General features: G+C 45.2%; 1 protein-coding gene across 2 annotated transcripts in view; it reads right to left on the minus strand.

Annotated features, from left to right (window-relative positions):
* The window catches only part of LOC131240106 (endonuclease III homolog 1, chloroplastic), a 20366-nt gene extending 16960 nt beyond the window's left edge, over positions 1-3406 (minus strand). Inside the window, exon 1 of one of the 2 annotated variants that reach the window (XM_058238157.1) lies at positions 3187-3406. Coding sequence is in view for 1 of the 2 variants with exons in the window: in XM_058238156.1 (XP_058094139.1) it covers positions 3187-3334 (148 nt within the window). In the remaining variant the exon portion in view is untranslated. The remainder of the gene's footprint in view (positions 1-3186) is intronic. The other variant, XM_058238156.1, reaches the window with a different exon arrangement.
* Positions 3407-15209: the final 11803 nt, after the last annotated feature.

Genomic DNA, 15209 nt, shown 5'->3' on the forward strand with positions numbered 1-15209 from the left:
ATATCTTGGCTCGAGATTACAGGATTTTACGAGCTGGTCTCCGAATGGTGGAACTCCTTTCAGGTTCAGGGCTTTGCAGGTTACAGACTGAGCTGCAAGCTAAGACTTCTGAAATCAAAGTTGAAACAGTGGAAGCTGGACGAGTGGAAGATCAGAGATGGCCAGTCGGACGCGATGCTCGCGGAGATTCAAGCGATCGATCTTCAAGCTAAATCCAACCCAATGACGAAGGACATTCTGGCGAGGAGAATTCATCTCATCCAGAACCTTTCGGCCAGAGCTTGGGAAAGAGAAATCTCGTGGAAGCAAAAGGCCCGAGCCAAATGGATCAAGGAAGGTGATCGCCACTCAAAATTCTTTCACAGCCTTGCCAACATGCACTCCTGTGCAAACATGATCAGCAGATCTCGTGTTCAAGATCAATCCTTAATAGAATTGGAGGTTGTTTCTCATTTCAGCAGGATTCTAAATGGTGATCATTGGATCAGACCCCGCCTCGACAACCTTCAGGTCAGCTGCCTCACTCCAGACGAAGCCCGATCCTTGGAATCCCCCTTTTCCCTAGAAGAGGTTAGTGCGGCTATCAGTGCTCTTCAAGGAGATAAGGCTCCCGCTCCCGATGGATTCCCGATCCGCTTTTACAGCTTCTTTTGGGAGATTCTTAAACAGGACGTCATGGCTTTCATGGACGAGTTCTTTTCCAGAAGCATGTTATCTAATGATATAGGCTCGTCCTTCATCGCTCTCATCCTGAAGGTTTCGGGAGCTGCTTCCTTCAATGATTTTAGACCTATCAGCCTAATCAATAGCCCTTACAAAATTCTGGCGAAGGTCCTCACTACCAGATTGAAGAAAGTCATCGGTTCGGTCATCTCTGCCAACCAATGTGCTTTCATCCCTGGTAGACAGATCATTGATTGCGCTCTCATCGCAGATTAATGCCTGCACTCCGCCTCCAGATCAGCTTCGAAGAGCATTTTCTGCAGTCTGGATGTCGAGAAGGCATACGACCACGTCAATTGGGATTTTCTTTTCTATATGATGCAGCGGATGGGCTTCGGGGCAACATGGAGCAGATGGATTGCCGAATGTATTCGATCGCCTTCCTTTTCTGTGCTTCTAAATAGATCGCCAAAGGGTTACTTCAAAAGCAGCAGGGGTCTCCGACAAGGGGACCCTCTTTCCCCTTTCTTATTCCTCCTCGTCGGAGAAGCTCTCTCCCGTATGCTCCACAAAGGCCAGGCCGAAGGCATTCTAAGCGGCATTAATATTGAAGGATCGAGTAGCCCAGTTTCCCACGTTCAGTTCGCTGATGATATCATGATTTTTTCTGAGGCCTCCACCGAAAAGATGGAAAATCTACGTACAGCTATCCGCTGTTTTGAGGCGGTCTCTGGCCTTCGGGTTAATATGGCTAAATCTAAGCTTTTTGGGGTGAATATGGAAGAATCCGAAGTCCTATCCTTTGCAAACCGTTTCGGCTGTCGTGCAGATTCCTTTCCGACATCCTACGTTGGGCTTCTCCTATGTCTAGGGGCCCCTTCCATATCTACTTGGAATAAGGTGGTAAGCAGATTCGATAAATTCCTAGCCAAGTGGCAATGCCGCTTTCTCTCTCTCGGGGGTCGTCTAACGCTTATTAAGTCTTCTCTCTCCAACCTCCCAGTTTAAATGTCCTTCTTCTGTGTTAGCCTCCATTGACAAGCTGCGCAGCGATTTCTTGTGGCATGGAAAAGAGGATAAGAAGAGATTTCAGGTTATGGGTTGGAGGCAGGCATGCAATCCGTTCAGCAATGGTGGAGCAGGAATTAGAGATCTCAAATGCATGAATAAGGCTCTTCTGAGCAAGTGGATATGGAGGCTAGGGATGGAGGATGGTAGTCTATGGAATTCTTTGATCAAGAGCAAATATGGTTGCTCGCCAGGGGGGCGGTGGACTTGCCCATCTTCGGCTTATCGAGCCTCCAACTTCTGGAAAGGTATTCTTCGCATCCAAAATGAGATCCTTAATTATATTGGATTCGAACTCGGGAGGGGAGACAGAATCAGCTTCTGGAAGGATCATTGGGTAGGTGACAGGCCGCTTAAAGACACTTTCCACTCTATTTATCAGATCGCGTCAGACAAGGAAATCAGTGTCGCTGACAGCTACTCTCATATGGGAGGGAAGACGGAGTGGTCAGTGCAGTGTAGAAGGAACTTGGAAGACTGAGAAATTCCAATCCGGGCTAACCTGTTGGAGTGCATCTACAAATGCTCCCCCTGCCCTGACGCTGGTGACAAAATTAAATGAAATTTGGAAAAATCCTCTATTTTCTTGGTCCGATCCTCCTACAGGAGGATGCTTCGCCCCAGATGCCTGACACGCCCCATCCCTCGGCTTTGGTTTGGTCACTTCCTGCGCCCCCCAAATTAATCGCTTTTGCTTGGCTGGTCGTCCACAACAAGATCCTCACCATAGGCAATCTGGAAAAAAGAGGAATGATCCTCCCCAATATTTGTCTGTGTTGTATGAAGAATGCGGAGATGGTTGATCACCTTCTAATTCACTGCCCTTTTGCCTCTCACATTTGGGCGGATTTTGCTCGAAGATTTCAGCTCAGTTGGTGCATTTCCGGTTCCGTAGACCTCCTCCTGCAAGCTTGGCACGGCTTCAGATTTGGGAAGATCAAGACTTTGATCTGGAGGCTGATTCTCCCCGCTGTTTGGTGGTCGGTCTGGCTTGAGAGAAACAATAGATGCTTTAGAAATGTTTCTTCCTTGGCCGAGTCTGTTTCCCTCAAAGCAGCGTCCATGGTGGTTGAGTGGGCCTCCTATTCGGATTTGCTGCGGGAACAAGATTTTTGTTTTCTTGTTGCTTAAGGGCCAACGCTATCTCAGCGTCTGCTCTTCTTTTCTTTTCTGCTGTTTTTCTTTTGTGTTTGTTTTCCTGTTTTTGTTTGTTTTTCTCTTTTGTTGTTGGTTTTTGCTTGTGGTTTATTGAATCTCGTTGCCTTTCAAAAAAAAAAAAAGGTACACGTTCCTACTGTTCCAGTTCCCAATATGGAAAATAGGTGTATGGAAATCAACCAGGGAGGAAGTAGATATCGATTTCCTAGAACATGAAACTTTTTTAAGCATCTGAGAAAATAGCAGGAGATTTTTCAAAAAGAAAATGACCCCATTTCAGGAATCAGAGAAACCAACCTGACTTTAGCTCTGATTTGGAGCGTTGGATTGCAGATTGGACTGGTTTGGAAGAGTATCTTCCTGTAACTGGCATTTTGAAGTTGAGGATTTTTGTAGTTGGGGTTGAAAATCGAAGCGGAGAATTCCTCAGAATGGGGAGAGACATTTGGAGGGAGAACCAAAAAGGGGTGCTTTTGTCGTTTTGTCCCTTATTATTATTATTATTAGGGAATTTTGCAAAAAACCAATACTTCCTACATTCCGGTACCTTTTTTCAAACTGATTTTCAATCAACACCAAAAGGGCATGCTTTTGTCGGTCTGTCCCTCCTTTCTATGGCGACTTTTACAAATTAGTACCTCATTAATATAATATTTACATTATGATATTTTTTAAAATTATATTTTCATTAAGATACCTCATTAGTTATTAATCAAGTAGTTGTCAAAGAGATGCCTTCCGTTGGTTTTTCTTGACTTCCCTTAGCCTCTTTTGGAGCATGGGATTGGAACTGTAACACCCTGAAAATCGGGGGTTGAGCATAGACTGAACTCCCGAGTTCCAACGCATCACTTATGCAACATTGATAATGATGATTTAATGTTGTCCGTGTTAGTGCATTAAAGATTAATGGGATTAAGCCAAAACAGCATATCACACTCCAGAGACAAATAAATTTATGCAAGCGGAAGGCTGTGATTGATAAATATAACGTATAAGTTGTTGTAGATCTCCAGAGTGTGAAAATGTCACCAGGTTAACCATTACATGTATACTCCCAAAGTGATCAAAATGAATATACAAGTGTGTCCCAAAATACAGAACAACAGTGCAAGGGCATCTAGTCAGTGTCCTTGTAGCCCCTGTGTTCAGGACACGGCTCACATGAACCCTCCCGATAACTGCATGTAGGAGAACGCCTCCTCGTCATCCTCGAAGTCTGGCTCCGCCTCGTAGGCATCGCCATCACCTGCAGCGAAGACAGAGTCTGGTTGGTGTTTAAAACACCATCCCGGAACGTGGGAGTGAGTGATCAACTTAGTGGAATTATAAAGCAAAGGTTAACATGTTATCAATTCAATTAAGCAGTAATGATAAAGCAGTACAGCAAACATGTCCTAGATACTCTTGTTAATGCAAGAATAATATGCGATAATGATGCATGCCCTCGCCTGCACTCCCTCAGCGTCTTCATCTTACGGCACGCATGGCAACCATCCGAAAGTGCTCTTCCTCGCCAAAGCACATGCAATGCGGTGCATGCTCATGTTAGCCAATTCTTAATTAGATTTATTCATACAGCAGTTTTAGGAAGCTAAGATACCTCCCTTGTATCATTTCCCAAATAATGATCCATTATAGGGTCGTCAGTCCTAGCTAGTCTCATATGATGTTGCGGTTCAGGTCGCTACAAAGGGCTCATCACCTGATCAGTGTAGGCCTAGTTTATACTCTAATTGTTATGGAATAGTTCATCGCCTCAATGTAGTCTCAGAGTATGCTCGAGGTCACTACAAAGGGCTCGTCACCTGATCAGTGTAAGCCGACAGCTCAAATATTATATGTCATACCACTGTATTCGGCTCACGAGGCGATGTTATTCAATGGTCACTAGGCTCGTCGCCCCAGCGTAGGCCGACAACTCGACCACGATATCCCATACCACCATGTTCAGCTCATGAGTCTTAGCGGATCGAGGTACCAAGGTTAACGGGGTTTCCACTGGTGAGTTTGGTACCTTAGGTTCAAGCAATAGCATCCATACATGGTGAACATACATCGGGTCAATCGGGTTACTTGACGAGCTAGACTGGTACGAGCGTATGTCGAGATGATCGACATGAAGTGCGTAAGCACTCCGTGTGGCCTAACCACTATCGACAAACTCCATACAACTTGGATTCCTCGAACACATCTGTTGTGGTGAAGCTAACTTAGTCACTCGTTCGGGAACCGTTACCGATAGCCTGGACTACGTAGTAGTCCCAAACGTATGTACATATAACAGGATAACACATGTGATAGGCATATCAAAGTTAAACAATTAATTCAAGTAACATAACCAATTGAACATTTCACAAAATACAAGGTAAACATACTCTACACAAATGCATTTCATGCTAAATCACACAAATTTAATCTAAGTTACATGAAATGATGTATACACATAGCTAAGGTAGTTGAGAATCTCACCTCAACACCTATATAACATACATTTTACTAAATATTTACTCATCCAGACATTTTCACAAACACTTAGACTACACACATCAACATACATGACGTATGTTGATCACAACATGTATTAGGGCAAATCCTTTCACTAAGGAGTTGTTACGAATACAACACGCATATATCCACGACGGATAATCATGGCAAGCAGGGATTCAAATTTCATACTCATTCGATCATTTTCACAAACACTTAGACTACACACTTCAACCTACACGGTACAACTCAGTTATAAGCTATATTAGAGCAAATCCTTTCATAAGGAGTTGTCACGAATTCAACAATCACATGTTCACGGTGAATAATCATGGCAAGCACAAAACCAAATTCCTGACATATCCCGTCATTTCAACTTACACATGGAATAGCATATATTCAACATAGTTCATATATAACTGTAAAGTCAGGGAAACAGCGTATCTAACATGTGAAACGGCAACCCAATCGATTATAAATCATTAACCAACATTGAAAGCTTTGAAAGCCATAACCTATACATTTATAGTCCACACCTTTCGCCGATAAACTCGTAATGGATTCAGTTTGAACACTCCGCCTTCGTCTACGGCACAACGGCAACCTACAGTATGAAATAGGTTAGCTATTTCATCACATACCCTATCTGAATCCCTAAAACAGATTAGGGTTAGGATTTCTTACCAAAAAATGAAATCAGAATCGCCGGAATAGCGATACGTTAGTGGTAGCTAAGCACGTGGAACGACGAGATTGAGTCCCAAGAACAATCTCCCACACACTCTCTCTTTCTCTCTCTTTCCTTCTCTTTTCTCTCACTTCTCTCTCTAGGGTTTGCAAATTCGTATGTGAAGGGAGAGAGAGGGTTTAAGGCCCTTATATAGGCTCAAACGTGAGCTCAATCGCCCCAGGGCCATGGTATACTTATGTTATAGCCAAAACTCATCTGTTTCGGCTCAACGGAGCACTTCTGGAGGCCCCTTTTCTGCATGCGGTCGTACTTAAGATCTCTGACATTGGATCTAGGTCAGGCTAAGTTTTTGGTCCGATCAGATTTACAGATCGACTGTGGCGGACCATTTTCAATTCAACGGTCACCGGTACTCGATCAGGGCTACAAGTGCACTGACATGGGTTGAAAATTTTTTCTAATCCGAGGGTGTAATTAGGTCAGATTCTAACGGTCTGAATCCTTAGATTTGACCCGTAAGTGAGACGACTCAATTCACTTAAGTTTCAGTTCTCTTTCTAAAGGTATTCGCGTTTCTCACACACTTTGCTCCGAGCTCAAGTTATGCGTTTTTGGATACTATTAGAACTTGATTTCTAAGGTGGTAGTCAAGTCCAGCAAGGCGGTCATAACCGTATGATTTCATCGTAATCGGACTTTCGACGCGCGGTCCAGGTCCGATATAGAGTTTCAGTGTGCTCCTGAGAGCAACTGGGATTAGAGATTAATCCTAAGTTTTACGGTAATGTAGCGGTAATAATTCTGCACGTTTTGGGTCTTGCAGATCATATTTAAAGTGATTAGTGTTAATTTCACAGGTACTCTAATTTGGCACTAGCTATTTCTTGCCTAATTTCTAAAGGATTTGGTCCTGGGTGATTTCTGCCTGAGGTGAAACTCAGGTCTTTGTACGAATTTTTTCGATATGTTACAATCTACCCCCCTTAAAGAAAAATTTTGTCCTCGAAATTAGTACCTTTTCGTACTCCTCGAGAATCTGCGGGTAGTTCTTACGGACCTCAGCTTGTCTCCCAAGTAGCCTATTCCTCAGTGTAATGCGTCCATAACACCTTCACCAACGGGATAGCCCTACCACGCAACACCTGCTCCTTTCTGTTTAGGATGCACGTCGGCCGCAGAACATAAGAAGCATCCTCACTCAACTGTACCTGCTCCCATTTGATGATGTGGGAACGATCAGGAACGTATTTCTTCAACATATATACCTGAAATACGTTGTGTACGCTCGTAAGTAGTGTGGGCAGAGAAAGATGGTATGCCACCATACCCACTCGATCAAGTATCTGAAATGGGCCAATGAACTGCGGCGTAAGCTTCCCCTTCTTTCCAAACCGAATGACTCCCTTCATAGGGAAAACTCTAAGGAACACATGGTCTCCAACCTCAAACTCTAATGGTCGCCGCCTCATATCGGCGTAACTCTTCTGTCTGCTCTGTGCTGCAAGGAGTCGACGCATGATAATATCGATCTTCTCTGAGGTCGTTTGTACTAACTCGGGGCCAATCAAACTCTTCTCGCCCACTTCTGCCCAGCAATGCAGTGCTTTACACGGGCGACCATACAGTGCCTCGAAGGGAGCCATGCCAATATTCGCCTGAAAGCTGTTGATGTAAGCGAACTCGGCATAAGGAAGATAGTCATCCCATCTGTCCTTGAAATCAAGCATACAAGCTCACAGCATATCTTTCAACACCTGATTCACCCGTTCTGTCTGCCCATCCGTCTGTGGGTGGAATGCGGTACTGAACTTCAACTTCACACCCATCGCTTCCTGGATACGAGTCCAGAAGATAGATGTGAATCGCGTGTCTCGGTCCAACATGATCTCCATAGGAACTCCATGCAAACGTACGATCTCCTTGATGTATAACCTGGCCAAATCATCCACGGAGTTTGTAACTCTAATCGGGAGGAAATGAGCCGATCTCGTCAATCGGTTCACGATCACCCAAATGAAATCATGCCCCTTCCTCGTCTTCGACAACCCAGAAATGAAATCCATAGGGATGAAGTCTCACTTCCATTCAGCTATGGGCATAGGCTGAAGTAAACCAGGAGGTCGGCAATGCTTGGCCTTGACCTGCTGGCATGTGAGGCAACGGGACACGTAATCTGCTATGTGGGCCTTCATGTTGTCCCATCAATAAGAACGCTTCATGTCTCGATACATTTTTGTACTACCAAGATGCATCGCCATCTTCGAATTGTGAGCGACCTCCAGAACTTCTCTCCTCAAGTCATGGAGATTCGGGACTCACAGGCGGCCACTATATCGCAAACCCCCATCCGTACCAACTCTCCATTCCGAGTCTTCATTGTCACTCAACTGTTCTCTCATCTCAACCAATCGCTCATCATTCTTCTGAGCCACGATGATCCTATCATCTATAAGTGGGCACACACGAATGTGTGCGACACTCTCAAACGGTTCCTCCATGGTGAGCTTCTGCTTGAAATCTCGCATGAACTCTACCATACCCCATTCCACTACCATCAGCGGAGCCGCAACCTATATGGTCTTCTTGTGGCTCAATGCATCAGCCACAAGGTTAGCCTTCCCCGAATGGTAGGAAACCTCGAACTGAAGTCCTTCAAGGTTTCCATCCATCGCCGCTGTCTCATATTCAGGTCCCGCTAAGTGAATATGTATCTGAGGCTCATGTAATCGCAAAAGAGCTCAAACTCCTCCCCGTAGAGGTAATGTCTCCAGAGCTTCAGTGCAAATATGACAACTGTCAACTCCAAGTCATGTGTAGGGTAGTTCTCCTCATGTTTCCTCAACTGTCTCGAGGCATAAGCAATCATCATGTCCTTCTGCATAAGGACACAACCCAGACCAACGCGAGATGCGTCGGTGTATATCGTATACTTAACCCCTTGCTCTGGTAATACTAGCACAGGGGCGGACGTTAGCTTGTCCTTCAGCTCCTGAAAAGCTGCTTCCGCCTTCTCATTCCAGGCAAACTTCAGATCCTTCCGTGTCAACAGAGATAGCGGTCTAGCAATCTTGGAGAAGTCCCTAATAAATCGACGGTAGTACCCTGCCAGACCAAGAAAGCTCCTCACCTCTGTAACCGAATCGGGCTGCTCCCAGTCTTGAACCGCGGATACTTTAGCGAAGTCAACTGCTATCCCTTCCTTGGACACCACATGTCCCAAGAACTTGACTTCCTCTTTCTAGAAGTCGCACTTCTTATACTGTGCAAACAATTGATTCTTCTTCAGAGTACCAAAGACTGCTCGCAGGTGTTCCTCGTGCTCTTCCCGACTCTTAGAGTATATCAGTATGTCATCTATAAACACGATGACGAATCGGAACAGAAACGGCCGAAACACCCTGTTCATCAGGTCCATGACCAAGGCCGGTGCGTTCATAAGACCGAACAACGTAACAAGAAACTCATAGTGTCTAAAACTAGTCTTAAAGGCCGTCTTTTGTACGTCCTCATCCCTGACGCGCAACTGATGATACCCTGTGATCAGGGTCAAATATTGCATATCAGACCCCAGTAAACTGATCAAACAGATCATCTATCCTGAGTAAAAGATACTTGTTCTTCACCGTCACCTGGTTCAGCCTGCGATAATTAATACCTAATTGCAGTGACTCGCCCTTATTCTTCACGAACAACACGGGCGCTCTCCGAGGAGACACACTCGGTCGTATGAAGCCTGCCTCTAACAAATCATCAATCTGTCTCCTCGGTTCCTCCATCTCACATGGAGGCATGCGATATGTCGGCAATAAAATAGATGTTGCACCAGGCACAAGATCGATAGTAAAGTCGATCTCGCGCCGAAGAGGTAGTCCCGGGATCTTCTCAAATACGTCTATAAAGTCCTGAACCACAGGCGTATCTCCCAACGTCAAACCATCAATACTCTCCAATAGAGAAGCGTAACAACTCAAATAAGAAGGGTGACTAAGCTGAACAGGGAAAGTAAAAGCCGTGCCCTCAGGTCCATGGGCCGTCACCACCCTAGCCTCACAATCAATCTCTACTTGCATCTCGGTGAGCTAATCCATACCGAGAATAACGTCGTAATGATACAGGGGGGCAACAATCAGGTCAATTGGTACCGTCCTGCTCCCTAAGTCTATTGAGCAACCCTCGCAAATCTGGGTAACGTCAGAAAAAGTCCCTGTGGCAGTAAGGAACCTCACTCCCTTCGTAGGAGCAGTGTCTAACCCCAGTCGCTTGACTGTCGTGCATGATATGATGGAGGTAGTGGACCCGGTGTCTACCAATAAAAAGACTAGAGTACTTTGAATCTATATCGTGACCTCAAAAGCCATTGGTGTCAGGTCTGATATCTCTGATGCCTCGGCTGTAAGTGAATGTACCTGAGCCTGCTGCGGACGGTTCGGCTGCGGTATCATAGGCCGTTAAGGCGGCCTAAATCGAGGCGCCGGCAGCTGAAAGGAGGGGTGTGTTGGAGCTGATCGTAGAAGTGGGGATGTAATAGTCTGAGGAAGTTGGCGGTTGATCCTCTGAGGCAGTGAGAAACCGATGTCCCTCATCCTGCTAAAATAATATCGGTCTGTATGCCCAACCTTCCCGCAGTAAGTGCATCGCAAGTCTGCTCGTCCTAGCTGAGTCGGTGGTGCCGCAAGCCTGGGAGGAGAGTCTGAACGTGGCCTCTTGCCGAGAAATTGCCTGGCCAGGAAATCAGGTTGGGGCCTAGGGGCCACGAGTGCACGAGTACTGGATTGACCATCCCTGTCTTGCTCAGCTCACAGCGACATGCTCACTAGCTCGGCATAACTGGTTATGCTAGCGCAACACATCTTCGAGCGTATCTCGGGTCGCAGACCCACAGAAAATCGCCGAATACGCATCGGCTCATTAGCTAACACCAACGGAGCGTATTACCCAGCTCCGTAAACCTGTTCTCATACTCCGCTAGATACGCTCCGTAAACCTGTTCTCATACTCCGCTACTGTCATTCCTCCCTGTCAGGGGCTCAGGAACTCACCCTCCTTGTCATGGTATGTGAGGGAAAGTATTTCTCGTGGAAGAGCATCTCAAAGGCCTCCCACGTCCATACGTAACCAACAGTGATGGTCCTCAGGACGCTGTCCCACCAGAGGCTGGCCTCCTTCTCGAACATGAAGGTGACCAACTCCACCTCAGTGCAGTGCAGCGGCCTCAGCATCTTAGAGATACAGTCAAGCCAATACTCGACCACCTTGGGTCTGTAAGTACCCGCAAAAGTAAGAGGCTGCAAGTGATGAAATCGCTTAAATGTGTCGTTGGCACTCATGCATGTTCCCAGCAGGGTGCACCGGTGGTGCAGGAGGGGCTGCGTGCATGCTCTGAGCAAAAACCCCTGTGATGGTAGTAAAAAACTGTTGGTGCTGCATCAGCAGCATCATCTGCTCCAACCTATCAAGAGAAGGAGCTGACTGTGGCACGTGAGGCGTCGAAGTAGACATGCGGTTCTGCTTGTGAACTGGTGGTGTATAAAGTGGCGACTTATAAGTGGGGCCAGTGTCCGACAACGAACCCATCATCGTATCGCCACCAGGGTCCAAGCTAGGGCCCGCGTGGCTATCGCTTAGGGGAGGTGCCCCTTCAAGCAATCCACAGAGTGTTAGACGTGCAGTGTTCCGAGTAATCCTCGGAGGCCTGCCCTATACACAACATAGGGTGAAACATGTGTTAGGTTTCTGCGTAACAACACTCAATTTCCCAAGCAGCTTACACATTCCATAACGAAAGAAAACTTCATGCATTCTATTTAATCAAAATTGTCACAATACATGAGATGCCATACATGGATCATGACGGAAAATGCATGTGAGCTAATTTAAACAACTTTAACATTAATCACACTAACAACCCTACCACACTACTAGACCTATAAAAGCTAAACATAGAAAGCAAGAAAGCATAGAAAACATCTAGACGATGATAACATACGACTAGTCGTCCAACTCAGGTGATGGCGGAGGGGCACCCTTGTCCTGCAAGCAGCATAAGAGGGCTTTCAGGGTGCGCAACATCTTCTTGCACTTCTTCTTCATGTACGCTTGATGTTTTTTAAGCTTCTGTTTCACCTCGGCCCAAGTCTCTCGAATCTCCTGTCTGAGAGCGGCCTGACCCTCCTCGACCTGAGCTAAACAGGCTCTTAAAGCAGCACGATCTTGGTGGTGCTCCTGTGATATACAGGGTCCACTTCGGGTCCCCCCGAATTGTACCGATTTGGCCCCTGACTCCATTTGAGCCATTTCGGGTCCTATCTCATGTACATTCTCGTTTTTCGGGTCATTTGAGGTTGGAATGGGTTAGATCTTCGTCTAAACCCGTCGATTGGTGGTCTATAAGTGGTCCGAGATTGCCTCAAGTGATCACGGCTGTGTACAGGCCTGATCTCGGCGGTCGATTTCGGTAAATTTTGTCGATTGACGAAACTAAAAATCCTATGCATGTTCCTACGTTTTGTCGCTCCCTCCTAAGTCATAGTGCGTTAGCGTACGTTGTGTGGCCATAATCCAGGTCCAGTTTAATCCAAATCATGCTCTGATACCAACTTGTAACACCCTGAAAATCGGAGATCGAGCATAGACTCAACTCCCGAGTTCCAACGCATCACTTATGCAACATAGATAATGATGATTTAATATTGTCCCTGTTGGTGCATTAAAGATGAATAGGATTAAGCCAAAACAGCATATCACACTCCAGAGACGAATAAATTTACGCAAGCGGAAGATTGTGATTGATAAATATAACGTATAAGTTGTTGTAGATCTCCAGAGTGTGAAAATGTCACCAGGTTAACCATATACATGTATACTCCCAAAGTGATCAAAATGAATATACAAGTGTGTCCCAAAATATAGAATAATAGTGCAAGGGCATCTAGTTAGTGTCCCTGTAGCCCCGGCGATCAGGACACGGCTCATATAAACCCGCCCGATAACTGTATGCAGGAGAACGCGTCATCCTCAAAGTCTGGCTCCGCCTCGTAGGCATCATCATTACTTGCAACGAAGACAGAGTCTAGTTGGTGTTTAAAACTCCAACCTAGAACGTGGGAGTGAGTGATCAACTTAGTGGAACTATAAAGCAAAGGTTAACATGTTATCAATTCAATTAAGCAGTAATGATAAAGCAGTACAACAAACATGTCCTAGATACTCTTGTTAATGCAAGAATGATATGCGATAATGATGCATGCCCTCGCCTGCACTCCCTCAGCGTCTTCATCTTACGGCGCGCATGGCAACCACCCGAAAGTGCTCTTCCTCGCCAAAGCACATGCAATGCGGGGCATGCTCATGTTAGCCAGTACTTAATTAAATTTATTCATACAGCAATTTTGGAAAGCTAAGGTACCTCCCTTGTATCATTTCCCAAACAATGATCCATTATAGGGTCGTCAGTCCTAGCTAGTCTCATACGATGTTACGGTTTTAGGTCGTTACAAAAGGCTTATCACCTGATTAGTGTAGGCCTAGTTTATAATCTAGTTGCTACGAAAAGGCTCGTCACCTCAACGCAATCTCAGAGTATGCTCGAGGTTACTACAAAGGGCTCGTCACCTAATCAGTGTAGGCCGACAGCTCGAATACAGTGTCTCATACCACCGTATTCGGCTCACGAGGCGGTGTTGCTCACTGGTTACTACGGGGAGGCTCGTCGCCCCAGCATAGGCCAACAGCTCGACCAAGGTATCCCATACCACCATGTTTGGCTCATGAGTCTTAGCGGATCGAGGTACCAAGGTTAACGAGGTTTCCATTGATGAGTTTGGTACCTTAGTTTCAAGCAATAGCGTCCATATATGGTGAACATACATCGGGTCAATTGGGTTACTTGACGAGCTCGATTGGTACGAGCGTACGTCGAGATGATCGACATGAAGTGCGTAAGCACTCCGTGTGACCTAACCACTGTCGGCAAACTCTATACGACTCGGATTCCTCGAACACATCTGTTGTGGTGAAGCTAATTCAGTCACTCGTTCGGGAACCGTTACCGATAGCCTGGACTACGTAGTAGTCCCAAACACATGTATATATAACAGGATAACACATGTGATAGGCATATCAAAGTTAAACAATTAATTCAAGTAACGTAACTAATTGAACATTTCACAAAATACAAAGTAAACATACTTTGCACAAATGCATTTCATGCTAAATCACACAAATTTAATCTAAGTTACATGAAGGGATGTATACACATAGCTAAGATAGTTGAGAATCTCACCTCAACACTTATATAACATACACTTTACTAAATATTTACTCATCCAGACATTTTCACAAACACTTAGACTACACACATCAACATACAGGATGTATGTTGATCACAACATGTATTAGGGCAAATCCTTTCACTAAGGAGTTGTCACGAATACAATACGCATATATCTATGACGGATAATCGTGGTAAGCAGAGATTCAAATTCCATACTCATTCAATCATTTCCACAAATACTTAGACTACACACTTCAACCTACACGGTACAACTCAGTTATAAGCTATATTAGGGCAAATCCATTCATAAGGAGTTATTACGAATTCAACAATCACATGTTCACGATGAATAATCATGGCAAGTACAAAACTAAATTCCCAACATATCCCGTCATTTCAACCTACACATGGAATAACCTATATTCAACATAGTTCATATATAACCGTAAAGTAAGGAAAACAGCGTATCTAACATGTGAAATGACAATCCGGTCGATTATAAATCATTAACCGACATTGAAAGCCTTGAAAACCATAACCTATACGTTTATAGTCCACACCTTTCGCCGGTAAACTCGTAACGGATTCAGTTTGAACACTCCACCTTCGTCTACGGCACAACAACAACCTATAGTATGAAATAGGTTAGCTATTTCATCACATACCCTATCTGAATCCTTAAAACAGATTAGGGTTAGGATTTCTTACCCGAAAACGGAATCAGAATCGTCGGAATAGCTATATGGTAGTGGTAGCTAAGCACGTGGAACGGCGAGATTGAGTCCCACACACTCTCTCTCTTTCTCTCTCTTTCCTTCTCTTTTCTCTCTTCTCTCTCTAGGGTTTGCAAATTCGTATGTGAAGGAAGAG

The sequence above is a fragment of the Magnolia sinica genome, chromosome 3 (assembly GCF_029962835.1).
Source record: "Magnolia sinica isolate HGM2019 chromosome 3, MsV1, whole genome shotgun sequence".
In the NCBI taxonomy this organism is placed as follows: Eukaryota; Viridiplantae; Streptophyta; class Magnoliopsida; order Magnoliales; family Magnoliaceae; genus Magnolia; species Magnolia sinica.